Below are 19531 nucleotides of genomic sequence, written 5' to 3'. Positions count from 1 at the left end.
GAAGCATAACTGCTGTTTTTAGTGAAGCAATAAGGAACACCAGTGGAACTGCAGGCCAATCAGTCACACCCCTGTGCCCAGCAACATCACGGGTTAGAATATGGGGGGCTCACGGGGCATGTGAATACACTGGTTGTATACAACCGCCATGGGAATTTTGCCTCTGGATTAAGCATCTGTCAAGTTTCATTCCTGGCTACTTTTTTTTTTCTGCCTTCTGCATTGTAAAAGCACACAATTAATTTTGCCAAATTGGGAAACTGCCCCAGAGTAGCAACCAGCAGGGTCAGTTCACCAGTCTAGTTCACTGCATGAAAACTCACATGGTAGCGAGAAGGTGAAGTAGGAGTGGCAGCAACTTTTCTATCAAGACTGCACACTAATTCCACTTCAAAAACTACCCCATAATTTTCCTTTGCCATGTTTTTGTCTTCTCCATCCCTAAAACATACTCTAGAGAATTTTCCCAGCAAAAGAAAATTAGAATGTCATGTTGCAAACTTGCTGGCTTCGCATTCAAATATGCCAAAATATTAAATATATCTGTTTCTCTAGTTATGCAGGTCAACTGCATATTTATACTTCCCTTAGCACACACAAACTACACAGATTACTAATCAAGTCATGAAGTAAGTGTACAAACATGTAAATAAAATACTACAAAATGCAACAAGCTACTGCAACAGCCCACCCTGCCCCCTCAAACAAATTACAATAGCAGTGTAGCCATCACAACCTTAGTGCAAGGTAAATTGGTAGGAAAGGGAATAAGTTCCAATAAACCAGCAGTGAGAGCTAGGAGAGAAAATTTTACAAGGACCAGTAGTATTTAACTGGGCTCTTAAATCACACAAGTAAAGGACTGCTGTGGTGTGGTGAAAGGTTCAAATATGCATATATCATGCTCAGGAGAGCACATTCAAGCTTTCTGTAACTTCTGTAGTTGCTGCAGGCTATGTGATGCTCACTGCAGCCAACATCTGCCCAACAGCACAAGCATAGGGAAGCCACAAATGAATTTCAAATTTGAATAAACATTTGAAGTGAATGCCCCAGAACACAGGGGAGTCTGAAGCCAGCTGACACATCTGAACTTTCTGGTTGGTCCCATAGTTGAGTTCAGTAGAAAACATGGACAGCAGTCCAAGGCTACTGTAAGTATAGTGCAGATAAATAACAAAATCTGCATTCCTCTTGTAAGTTTCCTCCACCCATTCCTGATTTTGTTTCTCTGATCTCTAGTCAGGAGAGAACTTCGTTTTTCTGAGTATAGGTGGAGTCAAATTATTTTTGAGGAGGGGAGGAGGGGTTTCTTATAAAATCCAATGCTTACACATCCTGAAGGAGACAAATTGGTTTGTTCAGCTAGCCAGATGGTAGTTCAGATGAGAAAGATGACCTGGCGGTTTGCAGCACAACTCAAGAACTTGCATACAACTGGAAGGTGAAGGAAGAACTTCATATACCATACAAGCCTTGGCTATCTGAATAAGGTAATTTCTTGATGCTACACTTGACTTTTGTTACTTCTAACTGGTTGCTCATAGCATTCAGCCCCTCTTTTCCATCCTAATATGCTTTGTCAATAAACTGCTGTAGATCATACTCATTAGACTGCCTCCTAAAATGATGCTGTGAAATTAAAAAGGAAAATTTAATTAAGAGTTCCTCCTGAATTTGTGTCCGAGGAGCAGTAACTACAGACCCTATTGTAGTTGAACCTCTAGTGACATGTGAGCATTAGCAGAGCCAGTCTGATGTTACATGAAAATTATAAGGTATCTGAATGGGACAAATGTAGCCTGATCCTTGCCTGTGTACCAAGTCACATGTGTGGAGGAAGTTTCAGCATAAATTACAAGGAATTCTTTGTTTCTTTCCATCTTTCTTCTAATACAACCAATAAAACACGTCTATATTATTTAATATGTTGTTAATTTATAAAAGCTATATTTTGTGCTTAGTTTTACATAGTTCCTGTTTCAAGATATCAGCCCTTGGCAAAAGTACTTTTGTGTCTATGTATATTAAGTATGTTTTTCTTCCTTTTCTCTCTTTTTTTTCCCTAAGCCCAAATCCAAGGTAATAGTACAATATTTGTACTGGAAACCCAAACCAAAAATCCATTACCAAGTCACATTTCTTTATCTAAGTGTGGAAAAACTTAATACTTGCCCTTTTTTGTCTTCTTGGGGAACCTCTATCTGTAAAGTATCACCAGCTCACAAGGAGCCCATTCAGCCTCCATTCAGAGACAGTGAATACATTTTTCTGGGGAGTGTTAAGTATGAGTTGCATGAAAACAACAAGTTTAGGATTCATAGTAACAAGAGTTTCTTCTTGATTCCACCATGTTATTTTGCAATGTGCAGCAAATGTATTCAACTCATTTGCTCTTTTGTAGAAAGTAAATTAGAACATGGAGCACAAGATAACCAAGTAGAACAAGTATCCATCTTCACAAGTTTATGTAGCACCCTAAAATGCAAGCAATGAGATAAGCATTTTATAATTTATTTTTATTATTATCTGATAAGCTTTTTGAATCATTGGCATTAATCAAAGCAGAAATAGCTTGGAGAGCTTGTAGAGCATGAATAGAGGAACAGCCCCAGTGCCTCAGAAAGTGTCTTTGTAGCTATCCAGGTGCAAAGATAAAGGCTGCACTCTTGCCTGAGTGTTCTTGCTGGCAAAATTTGCCATGAGCATAATAACACTACTAACAGAGCTGTTCGCTCTTGCTGATGTACACACCAAACACAGGCTTTCCTCATTTAAGTCCATGTCTCGCAGGATATCTGTTCCAGCTGCCATGAGAAATTTTGGAGGTAGGAGTCAGTGGGATGCTAGACAGAATACTTATGCTTCCAGGCACAGCTTTACATTTTTGAGGAATCTTGTGTATGACCAGGCACAAAAGAAGGAGCAGTACCCTACAGGTACTCCTTTTTATTTAGAAGGTTAGCTCCAGGGACAAAACGGGTGAGGATATTAATACCTTATTGTTTACCATTACTCAATAGTTAAGAGCAAAAGGCGATCCTATGGAGGTTTTTTCAGCTTAGAGTGTTTGCAATTACATAATTTTATAACAAACTTTCTCTTGCAAGTGAAGGAGGAAGAAAGCAAAGTGTGGTGTCAGAAACATGTTCCCTTATTGTAATATCTATGCTTTCTTCTACCCTGTTCAGGCATTACAGCAATTCCCTACAGTATATAGCTGCACTGCTTTCAAATCCATAGAGCTGCTGGAAAATAACGACCTCATTAATTAATAATGCAACTGAAATAGGAATTTTATTTTGGAGTTACATGTAACACTGTGATCATTAAAAAGAACTGAAAGATGAATTCTGAGCTGTGACATAAAAGATATATTTGTTATAAGGAAACATGTTGTTGGTTTAAGTTTTGTGAGCAGTAAGGACCAATTTATTCTCCTCCCGGGACAGAGTTTGCCTAATGAAAGTGAAGGGTGCTGGGTGGTGTCATGCAGATTTTATCATGCCTGTTTTAGTCTGGGTGTTGCCTGGTAAGCAGCAGAATTTCTTCTATCTGTCTTGTGGCCCAAATTATAATCCCTTGCCCAGGCATGTCTATGCAGAATGCAGAAATATCAGTATCACTCTCCCTAGGCAGGCTCATTTAGCTTGAGTGTTGTGTCCTTTTTGTGTTCTTCCAAGCCTCAAACAAAATTATGACCATGCTACTTGAACTTAGCATTGTCAGAATGCTACAGCTAGAGCTTGATATAATTTCTATATTTTCTTATAGCAAACTGAGCACTAATACAAGTATTAATGCTTCCAACTTCACAAAATTTATGACCTTTGAAAGTATTACCTACATTTGACAACTGAGAAAACAGGCACAGCAAGATCTGACAACTTGCTTAAGATCACCCCAGAAGCTGTGGGAATGAAAACCTGATTCTTTCATACAGACCTCAACACAAGGCAGTCTCTCCCTCTCTTGTGGCAGTTCTAAGATTTTTTAAGATGTGCAAATGAGTCCAGTGTCATGTCAGTCCAGATATGGGGCAGTCTAATGATTTTTTTCTGATCCCTACAAGGCTCTCATGGCTTCTTTTCCCCACCCTGCTGCAGTGATTCAGATCCTTCTGAGATCATGCACCTCAAGGGAGCAAATCACAGGACTAGTGACTGCTTCTTTGTACTGGATAATTTCAAGTGGTATGGATTCCCTCATGCAGCTCATTTTTCCCAGGTGCACACAGGGTAGAGAATTTTAAGTATAGTATATCTTCAGCTATCTCAAGTTTCCCATTCTCCTCCTGAGATAGGTCTTTTTTGGTCTTCTGTATCTTGTACAATATCCCTGCTCAGAATTTAGTGTCCATGAAGAAACCAGAAAAATGTATGAATGTTTCTCTCCCTCCAGCCAGATCCCAGGTCTTCCATGCACTGCATGATTGCTGCATGTTTATCACAAAACTTTTAAAGGGAAATATGCTTTTTCAGCTTTGTGCTTAATAAGATGTTCTTGCCTATGAATATATCTTTGCAAGGATGGATGTGCACCATTTTGGCAAAAATGCTTGGCGTTGCAGGAATGATTAATATTTACAAATGCTAAAATGTTGAGGACCCTAAAATTCTTCTATCTTTGAAAATCTTCATGTCCGAATATCTTCCCATTGTCTTCTCTCCTTGGTTCACATCTGCATGCTTCTTTTTTTTTTTTAACTCTGTACTTGAATTTTAAAAAAAATTTCTTTATTCAGTCTTTCGTCTCTTCAGACCTCTCTGACCCAGGTAATATTTTCAGTCAAACCACTGTAATGAATGTTGTATTTTAACTTGATAATTACTTGTGTAAGCCATTCCTAGAATATTTTAATTAATTTCTTTAACCAGAGGCCTTCTACCAATTTGCAGATCTGTTAAAAAAAACCTCATCACCATCACCACCACTCCAGAAAAAAAAAAAAAGAAAAAACAACCCAAAAACCAGAGAAGATCTAAGAATTAAAAAAGATGCAGGCTAAAGACAGTGATCCACCAGACGGTGGCTATGGATGGGTTGTGGTAGTGTCAGCCTTCATGGTGATGGGCCTCACTGCTGCTGTCCTCAAGACTTTTGGTCTGTTCTTTGTTGAAATCCAGCAGCACTTTGATGAACTTGCAAGCACCACTTCTTGGATCACATCAGTAACCATTGTCGTCTTTCATTTAGGAGGTAGGTAGTAGTACTCCTCAAACATTTTATTTTAATATTAACTACCTGAGAAAGTTTGGAAGTCTTCCTTAAAAAAAACCCAATCCCAGCAACATATAAGTTCTAGACTTCCTTCTTCTGTCTCTACAGAAAATACAGAAAAATTTCAGAAAATTGGCATTTACTGCCTCATATATGGAATGGGTTAATAACAAAAGTCTATAGACATAGGAATCTGATTGCTTGAAAAAACATTATGTACCTAAACTCATGATTAAGTTTCACTACAGGTTTTGAGTTAAACTCATTAGGGATAATAGCCACAGAGCTTGTTGAATCAAGCTCTTAAAACAGTTTGTGCAAGCTCACTGATCTCAGTGTGACTGTCATTTTTCCAAAGTACTTCAAAATACAAGGATTGTGACCCCATCCATCAGGTAAACCATCTGCTACCAAAATTTTTTTCTGTCCTGCTTTTTCCCGCTTCTTTTTATCTTCACCAAGATCCCCTTTCTTTGCATGTATTACCAACTTTGTGTCTTCTACACCCCTCTTACTATGATTCCAAGTTACTGATCTACCAGAAGACTCACAGGGTTGAAAAGAAAAAAACCAATCTATTCACACAGAGAAAACTCAATAAAGACACGACCAAGCAAGCAGAGAGTAGGGGAAGATAGAGTGAAATATCCAAGTCAAAGGCAGTGAGGTCAAATACCACATCACACCAAATGAAGGAGGGAAAAGTAAGAAACATACTGCATTTGACTTAGCTTGGTTGTTTAGAGAGTCTTTAGTGCCCTGCAAACTGCATGATCCTTTACATGATGTGAGGATTCCAAACATGTGCAGGCTTGCACTGTACAGAATTTGTGAAATCTGCTCTGCATATTCCCATAGAGATATATGGTTGCTATAGGTAAATATCCTTACATAATAAATGCTATCATAATTTTCTTTCTGAAGACACTTCTTTGCATAGACACTGTATAATTACATGCATCCTACTCAGTCCACACCTATCAGTATTATTGCTTGGAACTCTAGTATTTCCAAACATGAAGAGCAGCTGATCTTTCTTTGAAAAATGTATTCCGAAGGAAAAAAGAGTAATCCAAAGTCAAAGTAAAAAGATAAAATAAGTAATGAGTTGAAAAGATTTTATCAGTTCCATAAACTGCTATCCTTGATGCCTGCTTGGCAGTGACAGGTATAATTAACTGAAAAAAAAATTGAAAAACCTGCTTGACAGACCACAGAAATTAATAAATGGTAATCTATCAATTTGGTTAACAAAATAGATGTATCACTGACATATTGTGATACTATTGTGTCATTCAGGCATTTGAAGTTCATGAGAAGAAAAAAACAGCATAGGAGGGAAAAACTTAACAGTCCTGTTTTAGTTAGGTTTTGTTTTGTTATAGCATATATTTACATTGTATAGGAATGTATAAAGGAATAGAACGTATAACACAATAGTATCAAGTATAAACCAGAAAAAAAATATATTTGCCTAGCCACATGGGAGGCCAACCTACTTCAAGGAAGGCAGCTGTAATTTTCAGCAGAAGTTGTTTTTCATCCTTTGAAATCCATTGAAAATAATCCTCTTTCAGTGAACAAAGCTTGGTGGTCAAACATTCCAAACCCCCTCTGTATAGTAGTTTATAAATGTCTCAGGGCAATACATAATTGTCCTCATCTTCTTCTGCCTTTTCTTCATTTATAGGGACCACGAGACTTCCTGATGAAGATCACCTGAGCCTCCAGTTCTTTGAGCATGTTTCCCGGCCTGCTTAGTCTTTCTTAATGTCTATCTCTGGGAAACTTTAAGTGTCATTTGCCTCAGTAGAAGGATGATCACTGAATTATTATTTTTTCCTATTTGGATCCTTTCAACAGCAGGTCTGTTTCTTGTGTTGAAGGAGAGCATGTGCTTCCACTCCCAAGGTCTGCACTTGCAACAGCTGTTCAGTTTACCACAGCAAGGATTCTCCCCATCACCTTCACCAGCCTTCTCTGGGTACTGATGTACACCTCCCAACACCTTTCTCTTTGTACTCTTGTTGTCATCCCTTTCCATTGCTTGTGCATTTTCTGTGTGTCGCCCTTGTCCTTTCAAACTCTGGAGTCAAGCTATTTTACCCATTTCCAGTTCTGTGGCTAGCTTCTTTCTTTCTCTTGCTACTCCATGTTTAATTTCTGCCTGTTTATTCTTCTATTTGCTATTTAAGAATTGAGATTTGGTAATATTTCTGCTCCAGCTGCAAATCCTTTTCTTGTCTTCAAGAACTTTCATGGATGTTACCCGTGTCTACTTTTCTCTTCTTTTTTTATCATATTTTATGATTCACCAACTGCGTGTACTTTATCATGTCTCATCAACTACATCTTAAGATAATGATTGAATTTCAGTATCATTTTAACATGTTTATAAAATTATCAGATTTTTGCTGTAAAAGCTGATGAGACATTTGAAGTTTGTATAACTCCTGCCAGGTCTTTCTGCTGTCAGACAATGCACATACTGAAGATTTTGCAACAACTAGTACTCTGTCAGGTTTATTTCACTCATCCTAGCTACCAAATTCTCTTAATTCTGATTAGCACAGGTTAATGTACAACAACCTGCCCCTACAAACTACTACGAAACCTTCCTTGCTGGCTGCTCTCTCTTAATAATTGTCTTCCTACTTATTTAAATTTAGAAGCGTGGTCCCTGTTAACCAAATTCGGCTTTATGCATGAACTCCAGTTCCCAGGATATAACAGATTTTAGGGAGCTGCTTCATGCCAGGTGGTACTTGGGAACCCCCTAGTGGCCACGGCCATTTAAAGAAATCCTACGGCTTTGACCTCGACTCTTGTGATGCTGTTGGAAAAAACAGACAGGCAGTAAAACTATCCTTAATTAAGCAAAAATATCTCTGACATTTCAGGTGTTTCCAGACAGTGACTAGAGACCAAAGCAGCTGCTGCAGCATCAGATCTGTACCACCTGCACCTTTGCCCTTGTGTTGAAGAGCCCCTGCACTCTGTTGTGAGAAACTGTACCACTAAATAAAGATTTAAGAAAAGAACTGCCAATTTTCTGAAAAAAGTATTACCACAAAATAAACCCTAATTTTTGGTCCTTTATAAACTTTTAAAATTCCACTAAGTGTTGATTTTTGCAAAATTCTAGAAAACAAAAGTTAGTTTTCTCCAGAAAGTTTTCATGCCAGACATATCAATAACGCATTCTCAATAGTACAATTTTTATAGATGAACCTATAGATTCTGTGGCTGAAGTTTCACCTTCTGCTAAAACAGTCCATGAGGTTCTGTCTTGTTGGTAGTTGTATCCTTACACGAAAATCAGTAGAACTGTCCTACGACAAGGAAGGCACTAAAATGCTCTTTCTTTAAAACAGTCCACATATGTTGAATATATTTTCAAATCTGTGCCTCAGGAACACTAATTTCTCTATCAGCAAGGATAAAATTTTGAAATTTTGATTGACCTCCTACCCCATCCAGCAGAATTAAGGCTGTTTGTCTCAAGCATTATAAGGGTAGTCATCGTCAAGATGTTTTATTTCTTTGGCCATGTTGATCAGATTAATGTTCCTAATGTATTTTCTTTCTCCGATTTTTCTGCTGATCTAGCCCCTGTTGCCAGTTCACTGTGTGTACAATATACCCATCGGACAGTTGTGATCACTGGAGGACTTCTGGCTTTTTCTGGAATGGCATTGGGATTTTTTGGACTCAACATGGTCTGGTTGTATGCAACAACTGGCTTCCTACAGGGTATGAATTTATGGCTTCATGGCTTTCTTCCACCAGCAACATATTTGAGGGTGCTAGTGGTAGAAGTTTTAAAATCTGGTATCTATTTTGACTTTATGAGCAGCCAGAACAAGCAATGCTCTTTAAAAGTGATTTCCCTCCCATTCCACTCTGGAAATAAGAGTTTGTACAGGAAATCTGCAACAACAAAGAAGACAAATATTTAGATGCCAGTAATTTACACTTGCAAATAATATGCAAGCAGAAAATTGTTTTGTTTTTCATTCAGAGATAAGAGCTTTATCAAGGTTTAAAAGAACTTCATAAAGGGAACTGAAGTAAAAAGACAGGGAGATCCCAAATTCTATACTTTCTATCAGCTTATCTTATGGTTTGAACAGAGTCCCAGGCTTTCATTTTATTCCAATCCTTTCCTTTACTTCAGGCCAACCCAGGCCAGAAAATTGTCTCCAACAGCTAGCAGATTTTCCTGGAACAGGAAGTAAAGCTAACAGGGAATAAAATAAACCATTCTGAATTCTGCACTGCATGCCTGAGAAAATGTCTGGAATTTGAACCCTTTGGCAGTCCTGGGCTGCCAAAGAGTCTAGGGAGCCATTAAAATAACTCTAAGTTAGAGCAGGTTTTAAGTTTGCTCAAAGTAGTTGAGCAAGAATATGAAGAGCAAATAGAGGCAATACACCAGCTTCCCTCATGTCCCACCTCACTGTCTACCCTGAATACAGCTCAGCTTAACCGGCTGGTCTGACCTAGTACCAGCCTTAACACACACAGCATGGACACTGGGATCTGCCTAGCTTCAACCCCATGACCATGGGATTTCTCATGCACTGGCAAAGCTGTGAAACCAACTTTTTTTTTTTTTTTTTTAAGTGAGAATGTAATAATGTATATACTTCATGTTCTGCTTTTTCACTTGAATATATACAATGTACAGAATATAATATAGTCACAAATATACCCTTATACCTACTCCAGCTAAGCTCATGCTTCTTCTAGGCAAAAATGTTTTCCTTCTAACACTTTTAAACTTTGCAAATGCAGAAGCACTGACTGCTTTAATTTCCACCTTCACAAAATACCTCAATTTTGTCTAACCTGTGCTATTTCTATTGGTGTTTTTCAGGTCTTGGCATTTCTTTTTCGTGGACACCAGCCATTAGCATTGTTAGCCACTATTTCTCCAAGAAAAGGGCTTTGGCCAATGCTATTGCCAGTGCTGGAGAATGTGCCTTTGCATTCATGTTTGGGCCACTTTTCCAGTGGTTAATTGGTCAATATGGATGGAAAGGTGCCCTCTTGATCATAGGTGGCATCCAACTCAATATTTGTGTCTGTGGAGTACTGATGCGACCCCTGGCAAGCAGCTGCTTCCTTGAGGCCAGCCATTGTGAAACTGAAACATCACCTGGCAATGGTGCATCCAGGACAGACAAAGAAGATCAGTCTCCCATCACACCCAAAACCTTCAACTGGATGCTTGTGAGGCAACCAGAATTTGTACTTTATGCCATTTTTGGTATATTAGCTGCTATGAGTTTTTTTGTTCCTCCATTATTTTTAGTTCCACTTAGTTACAGCCTGGGAATAGATGAATCATGGACTGCATCCCTCCTATCCATTTTAGCTATGGTGGACTTTGGAGGCAGATTGCTGTGTGGCTGGTACGCCAACCTCCACATTACCAAAACCATTCATTTGCTGGCAATGGCAATTACATTGATCAGTACTTCCCTGATGCTCTTGCCACTGGCTAACAATTACCTTTCCCTGGCAATATTCACTGGCTTCTATGGATTCTTCTTTGGTACAACAGTCGCCATTCACATTACAGTGCTAGTAGATGTTGTAGGCATGCCAGAATTTGACAGTGCCCTAGGACTTTTCATGCTTATTCGAAGCACTGGAGGTTTTGTGGGGCCTCCTCTAGCAGGTAAGTTAAAGACAACTCACTACCAAGTACAGTTTAAAAGAGGAAAGGGAATGGTAATCCGAACTGAAAAGATCTGGATCTGCACTCAACTTTCCCCCTTTTTTAGCTCGGGGGTGTCTGAGCCAAGAAGTACATAAAAACCAATAGTCAGTTTAAATCCTCTTCAAAATACACTGCTCCCTCTCTTCTGTGTGATTTTGGAGATACCTTTGCAACAAGAAAGGAGGGATGAAAGGCAGGGTTCACATGGTGGTCCTGCTTCCTGAATCCCTACATAATGCCACTTGATAGCCTCCAACTATCTAGCTAAGAAAGTGCGCCTTTGGGACAAGCAGCAGATACACACTTTCAGAGAAGAAACTGAAATTTGAGACTACTGATGTTGCACAAATGTTGGTATTGTAGGGAGGGTTCCTACAGAAGTTTGAATTGGACAGCCTGAAACATTAGGCTATGCAAACCTCAAGGAAATATTCAGAGAAATGCCTGCTGGTTTTAGACAGCATTCGAGCCAGCTAGGATAATAAACAGGGAAGGCAGCACATAAGAACAGTGGGAAGAGAGAGCAGACAATGAGACAGCACATGGATTTATGGGCTGGCAAAAAGATACAGTCATCTTGGAAAAATGCAAGACAAATGAATCGCAAGCTGTAGAGGCTTTAAAAAGTGATATGGCAAAAAACCACAAAAGACCAATGTGACTTGTACAATGCAGATCTGAGTCCTCATCCAAAGACCATTGTTCACGCACTACAAGTGACCTTTGTGGTAATGACATTGCTAATGGGTTGCAACTGAGTCCGACTGAATACTGGAATATTTTAATTCACTTTTGAAATACAGGAACCAGGAAGATTTGTAGAGGATTTGAAACAGAACAGTATCGAAAATGTGTTGTAAAGATCTGAATAAAATACAGTTTATAGTGGCTGGTCACTAGTACTAATTATCTTGGAATCAGTGCAGCCTCTTTTTGTATATTTAGTGAACTACAAAGAAGATATGGAAGAGCAGGGAACCCTAAGTGCCTCTCAAGCTCTCCTCTCCTCTTTTGAGTGTAAAATCTAAAAGATTTGAGTTCATGGTTCCTGTGCCAATATAGGACTGATCTTAGTTTAGAATGTGGGCTAGGAAGTACCCTAAACATAGACAAACTTCCCAAAAGCAAGCAATCTTCATCAGCCCACAAAGGAATGTGCCATCATCCCCACAGGGCAGCTGACACACTGCTGCAGTGCAACTTACTGTACTGTGGAGATTTTTCAGTATAATACACAATGGCATCACATATTTTGGTTGGCTTCAATGTCCCTGAGAACCAAGGTCTTTTTGTTAACTTATGTGACTCTTTGTAAAATGATGAACTGGAAACCCATAACATGTCAGAAAAATTCTCCAATTTTGTCTCCAGCAGATGAATCTCCTTTCCTTCTTTAAACTCACTCATGCTGTAGTTATCGTCCAAATTACAGCAACTGGTGACAGCTACACCACAGAACATGGAGCTGCTCATATTCACAGCTGCACAGTCTGTCTTTCTGCCAGTACCTGCACTGTCTGCCACACTTTAGGCTGGAAAGTACTTAAAACTGTGTAATATATTGTTTCACTAGCAATTCCCATATGAAAAACAATGAGACATGGATTTTTTCAAAACACAAAAATGAAAAATGAAAAATGCTATACTGGGGTGGTGTTCCATGTGCTCATGGTGTAGAAATCTGCCAACAAGTATGCAGCCAGTACATTGCCTTTGTAAGAGGATATATTCACAATGCTGAGCTAATTTACATTAGTCTGTTCTCCATCAATCATATTCCTGTCATTTCTTTCTCTCCAGGTCTGATTGTGGACATGGCTGGAGATTACAGAGCAGGCTTCTACATGGCAGGAGCCATTCTTGTCCTATCAGCTGGATTTTTAATTATTTTAGATCGACTCCAACAGAGAAAAATAAGAGGAAGCAAGATTAGAATTAAACCAGAAAAGTCAACGTTACCTTACCCTTCCCTCCATATCCTGAAGCATCAAACCAGAAGGTATAGAGAGCACAATGTAGTAGTGTGACTACATGAGACCTCTGACAGCATCTCAAGGACACTTTGAAGTGTTTTATTTTTGCCAAACTCACTATTATTAGGATTTACAAAAGAACAGAAATTTTGGGTATGACTGTTTGAAACAAAGGAAGAAAGTAATTAATTTACATGCAAAGTAGAGCAGTAACCATTATCATATTATTTTGATATTGAAGTTGCATTTTGACTACGTAAGTCTTCAGTAGAGTCCCAGAGGGCTGTGCTAAATGAAATAGGCAAACCACAGACTAAATTAAATTGCCATGAAGCATGTATGCAGCAGATACAAACTCTATCCCCAACTGCAGACAGCAGCTATCGCTAAAAAAAGGAAGAGACATCAGCTCACAAATGCTTACTTGGGGAAGTGGTGCCCAGTATTTTCAGTAAACAAATTGGATCTGAAAGCACAAGTAAATGAATACAGTTTTGAGCTGAAGGGTTTGCAGGTACTCTACAGAGCAGTGCTGGAATAAGATAAATAAATAAACCTGGTAAAAGGTAAAAGTTATATGAGTAACAGAGTACAGTAGAGAGAAATGCAGTCCTAGAAATCAGAAGTAAAAAGCAAAATACCCACACACAAAATGGAGAGTGATTGATGAGTAGTATAGGAAGACCTAAGGCTACAGTGGACTTCAAACTGAGTAGAGAATCCCAAATGCAACCCTGTATTTAAAATAGCAAATGTCTTTCTGTGTTATGGTAATATAGAGGAGATTACAATGGTAATGTAGAGGAGATAACAATGCTTGCAAAGCAGAGTTAACTGGAAGAAGGACATGAGTTGCAAAGAATTATGTTGAACATAAATGAGAGAATTAAGAAATTAAGGGAAAAGTATAAGAAATAAAGTTTGCCTGATTTAGAAGACAAAAATTTTTACAGGGCATGAGAACAGCCTTCAAACCTATAATAGTCTGAGATGAAGAAAACATGATTAATTTCTTTTCTTGTTAAGACAACTGGTAATTTATATTATTGCCAGAAAGGCAGTTATGTAACAGGGGAAAAGCTTCATTGTAGCATTTTGAGATACAATGCAGGCTTTGAATGCAGAATATGAAAATACAGAGATATCAGAGAACAGGTAACACACAATCAAGGATATAAATATATGTGTTTCAGAGTACTAGGATGGGCTAGATGACTTCCTGAGGTCCCCTTCAGTCCCACATTCCAGTATTCCTAAGGCAAATACTTTGACTTTCTCTATTTATAAGAATAAAAAAGAGTCTGTATCCAAACTGTTTTTTTTGTAATTTTACTCTATCAAGGGAAGACAGAATTTAAGGGAGAAAAGGCTGAATAACATCTAGAAAGAAACACTGAAAGGAAAAATATGTAGCCCTTTAAAGCCTTGAAACTATTATGAATATCATATCTGCCCTACTTAAAAACTTCAGAAATTTTCACCATTGAAACACTTCCTCTCTGAAGCTGAATTTACTTAAATCTCTCATCTGAAAGAATTACTTCTTGTCTCATAAGAACAAGTATTTCAAAAATTTAATTTAACTTACAGAGAATCAGCTGAACCGTTAATAAATCAGCTACCTGTGGGGGCTTGATTGAAGAACACATATTGGAAGGAGAGCACCTGAATGTGCAAAGTCTTGTAGTAATGCTACAACACACCTGACAAAATCCTTTTTAAACTTATCAGTTGAAAAATTTAGATTTTTCTAGGAGTATTATTCTTCAGTCTTCTGCAGCGTTCCACTACTTAAAATAACTCTTCATTTTATAAAATGGAGGTGGTATTGCTGGAGGTGGGAAGAATGGGGAAATGTTTAATAGATGCAGTTTCCAGCTCTGGCATTCTGTTAAAATTCTGTATTTTATTTACAAGCCCTGTCACTAATTTATTTTGACATAGGCAGCAAAGAAGGCACTTAGTGGCACACAGTGCTGGAAGAACAGGGGCACAAGGAGTAGGTCAAGGGAGGTGATTGTTCCCCTCTGTTCCGTGGTTGTGCATACATTTTGAAGCAACAAAGCACAGGAAAGAAGTTGACAAAGATGACTGAGTTCAGCAGAGGATCACTGAGAGGCTGTGGAATAAGGTCTGGTTCAGCCAGGGGAGCAGCAGCTTTGGGGGCACCAAACAGCATCCCCAGAACCAAGGGGAGGAATAGAGGAGATGCAAGGAGATGCAGCTGGGCTGTTCACAGCAGTGCATGGTATGAGGGTGAGGCAGCAGCTAAGCTGAAACAGAGAGAGCTCAGTCTGAAGCTATGAGGACAGCCGGGCAGCACACATAGTCCAGTGTGGTTGGGCTGATGACATCCTTGGGGCTTTCATGGCCTGAATGGCTGAAATCCTGAGCAGCCCAGTCTGAGCTCAGAACTGGCTCTGTCAGGGCTCAGGCTGGAGATTTCCCCTGGTTCCTACCAGGCTGAACAGTATCTTGAGAGAAATACTTTTATTTTCTTTACTAAATGCACAAAATAGTATTAGTCCCTTGGACACACTGTCATCTTGCTGTTATGTATCTGTGTAATGGCACAAAAGAAGTCAAATCATAAAATCACGGGATACACTGAATTGGAAAGGGTCAATCAGGATCATCGAAGTTCAACTCCTGACCATCCCAAGAATCACACCATGTGCCTGAGAGCATTGTCTAAATGCTTCTTGAATGCTGTCAGGCTTGGTGCTCTGACCACTTCCTTGGGGAGCCTCTTCCAGTGCCCAGCTACCCTCCGGGTGAAGAACCTTTTCCTGATATCCAACCTAAACCTCCCCTGACACAGATTCAGGCCATCTCCTCGGGTCCTTGCGCTGGTCACCACAGACAAGAGATCAGTATCTGCCCCTCCTCTTCCCCTCATGAGGATACTGAAGACCACAATGAGATCTCTCCTCAGTCAGGCTGAACAGACCAAATGAATTCAGCCACTGCTCACATGGCTTCCCCTCCAGACACCTCATCCTCCTCACCACCCTCCTTTGGGCAGGAGGCATCCTCATTACCCTCTTTTACATTACCCAGAACTGCCCCCAGCACTCAAGGTGAGGCTGTCCCAGAGCAGAGCACAGTAGGACAATCCCCTCCTTTACCTGGCTGGAGATGCTGTCCCTGATGCCCCCAGCACATGGGTGGCCCTCCTGGCTGCCAGGGCACTGCTGACTCATGTTCAACTTTCCACAGACCAGGACCCTGGTGTCCCTTCCTGCAGTGCTGCTTTTCAGCCTCGTTCCCTAGTGCATACACACATCCAGGGTTGTATCATCTCAGGGCCAGAATGTGACACCTTCCCTTGTTAAACTTCATTTGTTTGGTGACCTGCATTTTGTCAAGGTAGCCCTGCAAGGCCTCTCTGCCTTCAAAGAAGTCAACAGCTCCTCCCAATTTAATGTCTTCAGCAAACTTACTTAGTGTTCGAGTCCTGCGTCCAAATCATTAAGATGTTGAAGAGCACCTAAGCCCTCAGTTGGAGCCCTGTGGGACCCCACTAGTGACAGGTCACCAGCCTGATGCCACCCCATTCACTGCAACCTTTTGTGCAGCCCATCAGCCAGTTGATCACCCATCACATGATGTGTTTACCCAGCTATGGGCTGGACATTTTGTACAATTTCAGGACCATGGGAGCTGATCATTCTCATAGCCATCGTCCTCCAGCTCCAGGCAGTGGGATCCCCTTTGTCCCTTACTAGTGTTGAAAGTAGAGACAAAGAAAGTGTTGAACATCTCTGCCTTGTCCATGTTGCTGTCCATCATCACCTGATGAGGTGACCATTCTCATCCTGTAACAGACTGATGTTATTTCTACACCGCCTTTTGCCATAAATATATTTGAAAAAGCTTTTTACTGCTCCCCTCAGTTCGGGCCAGCTTCAACTCCAGTTTAGCTTCAGCATGATAAATTTTCTCCCTGCAGCGGGGAGCAGCATCTCTGTAATCCTGCCATGTCATCTGACCTTGCTTCTGCTGAGCCTACACCTTCTTTTTTTTTTTTGCCTCTACCTCCCAAAGAAGATTCCTGCTCAACCAAGCCATCTTCTGCCTCACCTGCCTGACTTCGGCATTTGGGAATTGCCTATGCCCTTAGAAGATGTAGTTTAAAACATGACCAGCACTGACAGACCCCAGCACCTGCAAAAGCAGGTATCTTCCCAGGGTGTCTTACTCAATAATTCCCTGAGCAGTGTGAAGTCTGCTCCCCTCATATCCAGAGCTGAAGTACTGAGTGTTTGTATTCATTTTGGAACTGCTTTTACTTCAGCTGCAGCTGAAGTAAAATATTCCAAGTTAAATTTCACTGGACTATTACTACAGGGATTACTTAGAATCACACAATCATCAGTGTTGGAAGAGACCTTTAAGATCATCAAGTCCAACCATCCACACAGCACTGCCACTGTCACCTCTAAATCCAAACCACATTACCCAGTGCACATGCCTCTGAAACATCTTCAGGGATGGTGACTCTACCACCTCCCTGAGTAACCTATTGCAAAGGACTCTTTTGATCCAAGTTCTAAGAATGTAGTCAGTGTTGACTATATTTCTTCAAGAGATGGCCTCAGAGGCCTAAATTAGCAGCCCATCTGTAAGGAGTTTCTCACCCCAAAACAGTTAGCAAAGTTAGTTTCAGTGGAAACAGGGTCATGAGGCTTTGGAAAGCACTACCATTTTCTTGAATCCAGGTGTGTCCTTCTGAAATTACATGCAAGGGAAACAATTCAACCTCACCTTGATAGCACCCAACTGCATCCAAAAGTTTTTCACCTATGGCTGATCATTCTGCATCTCATGGAGAAAGCCCCACAAATCTGAACAATGCCATGGGCTGAGAACCTCCAGTTTACCACAGACAAAGTAGGAGCAAAGGAAAACTGCCAGAAAGCTGTTCAAACATTTTTCTTTAGAAAAACATAGTAGAATAACAAAGGCACCACTGTAATCATGACATCCTCTTGGCACAGCTTCTACAGGAGTAAGACTACCATTCCTTCTTTACTGTAAGGTTCAGAGGAGGAGCAGAGGGAGATGGGTCTGACAGTAAGGACCACAGCTTCATTTGGAAATTACTTGAGGATGAAGTTTCTTTCATGAACCAGACTTTCAGGATGAACATATTTATGGTGCTTGTGCAAGGCAGTCTACAGGACATGTTGGTTCCTGGAGGGGCCTGCAGTCAAGGTAGAAGCAAGTTAAGGAATGGCTTCTTTTCAAAAAGCTTCAAATCCAGCCTATAATGGAGTTCTTCAGTATGGAAGCCAGACAATACCTCCTTCAAAGTAAGTCCCAAAACCATGGAGAGACAAGAATCCTCAGGACAAACTGAAAGGGATATAATTCCTTATTTTCTCTTACTGTACTGTGTTACTGGTAATGTAGATTTAGCAGTGAAATACCTGTGAGTTTCCACTGAATTTCCCATAAAATTCAAAACGAAATCAGGTTGTACTTGTTTTTCTTTGCTCTGTGTGCTGTAGGAAGCCTCAAATATCAGAGAAAAATAATTCTCAATAAAAGGGAGTAAATTAATAAAAATCCCAGAATCTTGTCCTAGAAAGATGGGATCATAATGTCAACAGCACAAAACCAACTAACAGCTATTCTTTTTCAAAGGTCAGCCTTGTTATTTTTAGTTACACCAGAAGCATTCATTTCCTACCTTTCATTAAGATTCATCAGAGTGTCCTGGATTTGCCACAGGTTTGGCTATCAGAAAAAAGCTGGGTTACTTTGGGGTTTCTCCAAAGTACTCCTCTTCCATCCTCTACTCCTGAAAAGTTATCTTTGAAAACATAACACCTTTGAAATCCATGTGTCAACCCTAGCGACTTTACACTGATGGAGTTAGCAGCACCGTATTGGGGGAATAACATTTTGTAAAAAGATTGAGATCAAAAGCAGGATGTGGTATTTCGTCTCTTCATCCATCCAAATCCTCAATAGCAGCATTCTGCATTTACATTCCAGATGGCACCACAGATCCATGATAAAGCTGCTTGTTTTTTTTCCCTTTCCTGTTATACTATTAACAAGAGATTCATTCAGAACACATAATATTCAAGCAGTTGACATTTTACCCTACGTATCACTTGAGGGAAGTAAGGGTCAGAGACTGGTTTTGCTACATGAAGAAATCATGTGGATTTTCTTTATTAGTGTTTTGATTCTCACAAGATCAAGCAGCTTGATCAAGCAAGCTTCAGTTATCATCCTCTTCCAGAAGTGAAGCTGCTCTTCAGGAAAACACATGATTTGATAAGGAACTTTACAACATTTCAGAGTGCACAAGGGCTGGCATGTTTCTTAGGAACTTGACAGACTGTGATAGCGTCCACTTACAGTTTTATACACATGGATATTTACAGAAACTTCTCTGCATCTCTTTCACCTTTGAAATTCCTATTGAGTTCATCTGGGTTAACTTGCCCAAATGAGCAAGTTTATGCTCCTCACTGTTCATTCTTCCTGTACCTTTTTTTCCCCTCTGCAAAAACTGTGTTGCTTCAAACTTTTACTGGGTCTAGCAAAACCAACTAGATTTGGCATTAATCACAGAATGACAGAGTTTGGAAGG

At 39.9% G+C, this 19531-nt stretch overlaps 1 protein-coding gene across 1 annotated transcript; it reads left to right on the top strand.

The window, feature by feature from the left end:
• The first annotated feature begins 4997 nt into the window (after positions 1–4997).
• Positions 4998–12975, top strand: LOC115915772 (monocarboxylate transporter 13-like). The gene is made up of 4 exons (XM_030969449.1): positions 4998–5199; positions 8830–8973; positions 10100–10906; positions 12749–12975. The coding sequence occupies exons 1-4, from the start codon at positions 4998–5000 to the stop codon at positions 12973–12975; spliced, it is 1380 nt and encodes a 459-aa protein (XP_030825309.1).
• Positions 12976–19531: the final 6556 nt, after the last annotated feature.

Source organism: Camarhynchus parvulus, chromosome Z, assembly GCF_901933205.1.
Source record: "Camarhynchus parvulus chromosome Z, STF_HiC, whole genome shotgun sequence".
In the NCBI taxonomy this organism is placed as follows: Eukaryota; Metazoa; Chordata; class Aves; order Passeriformes; family Thraupidae; genus Camarhynchus; species Camarhynchus parvulus.
This window is presented reverse-complemented; position numbering and strand designations above follow the sequence as displayed.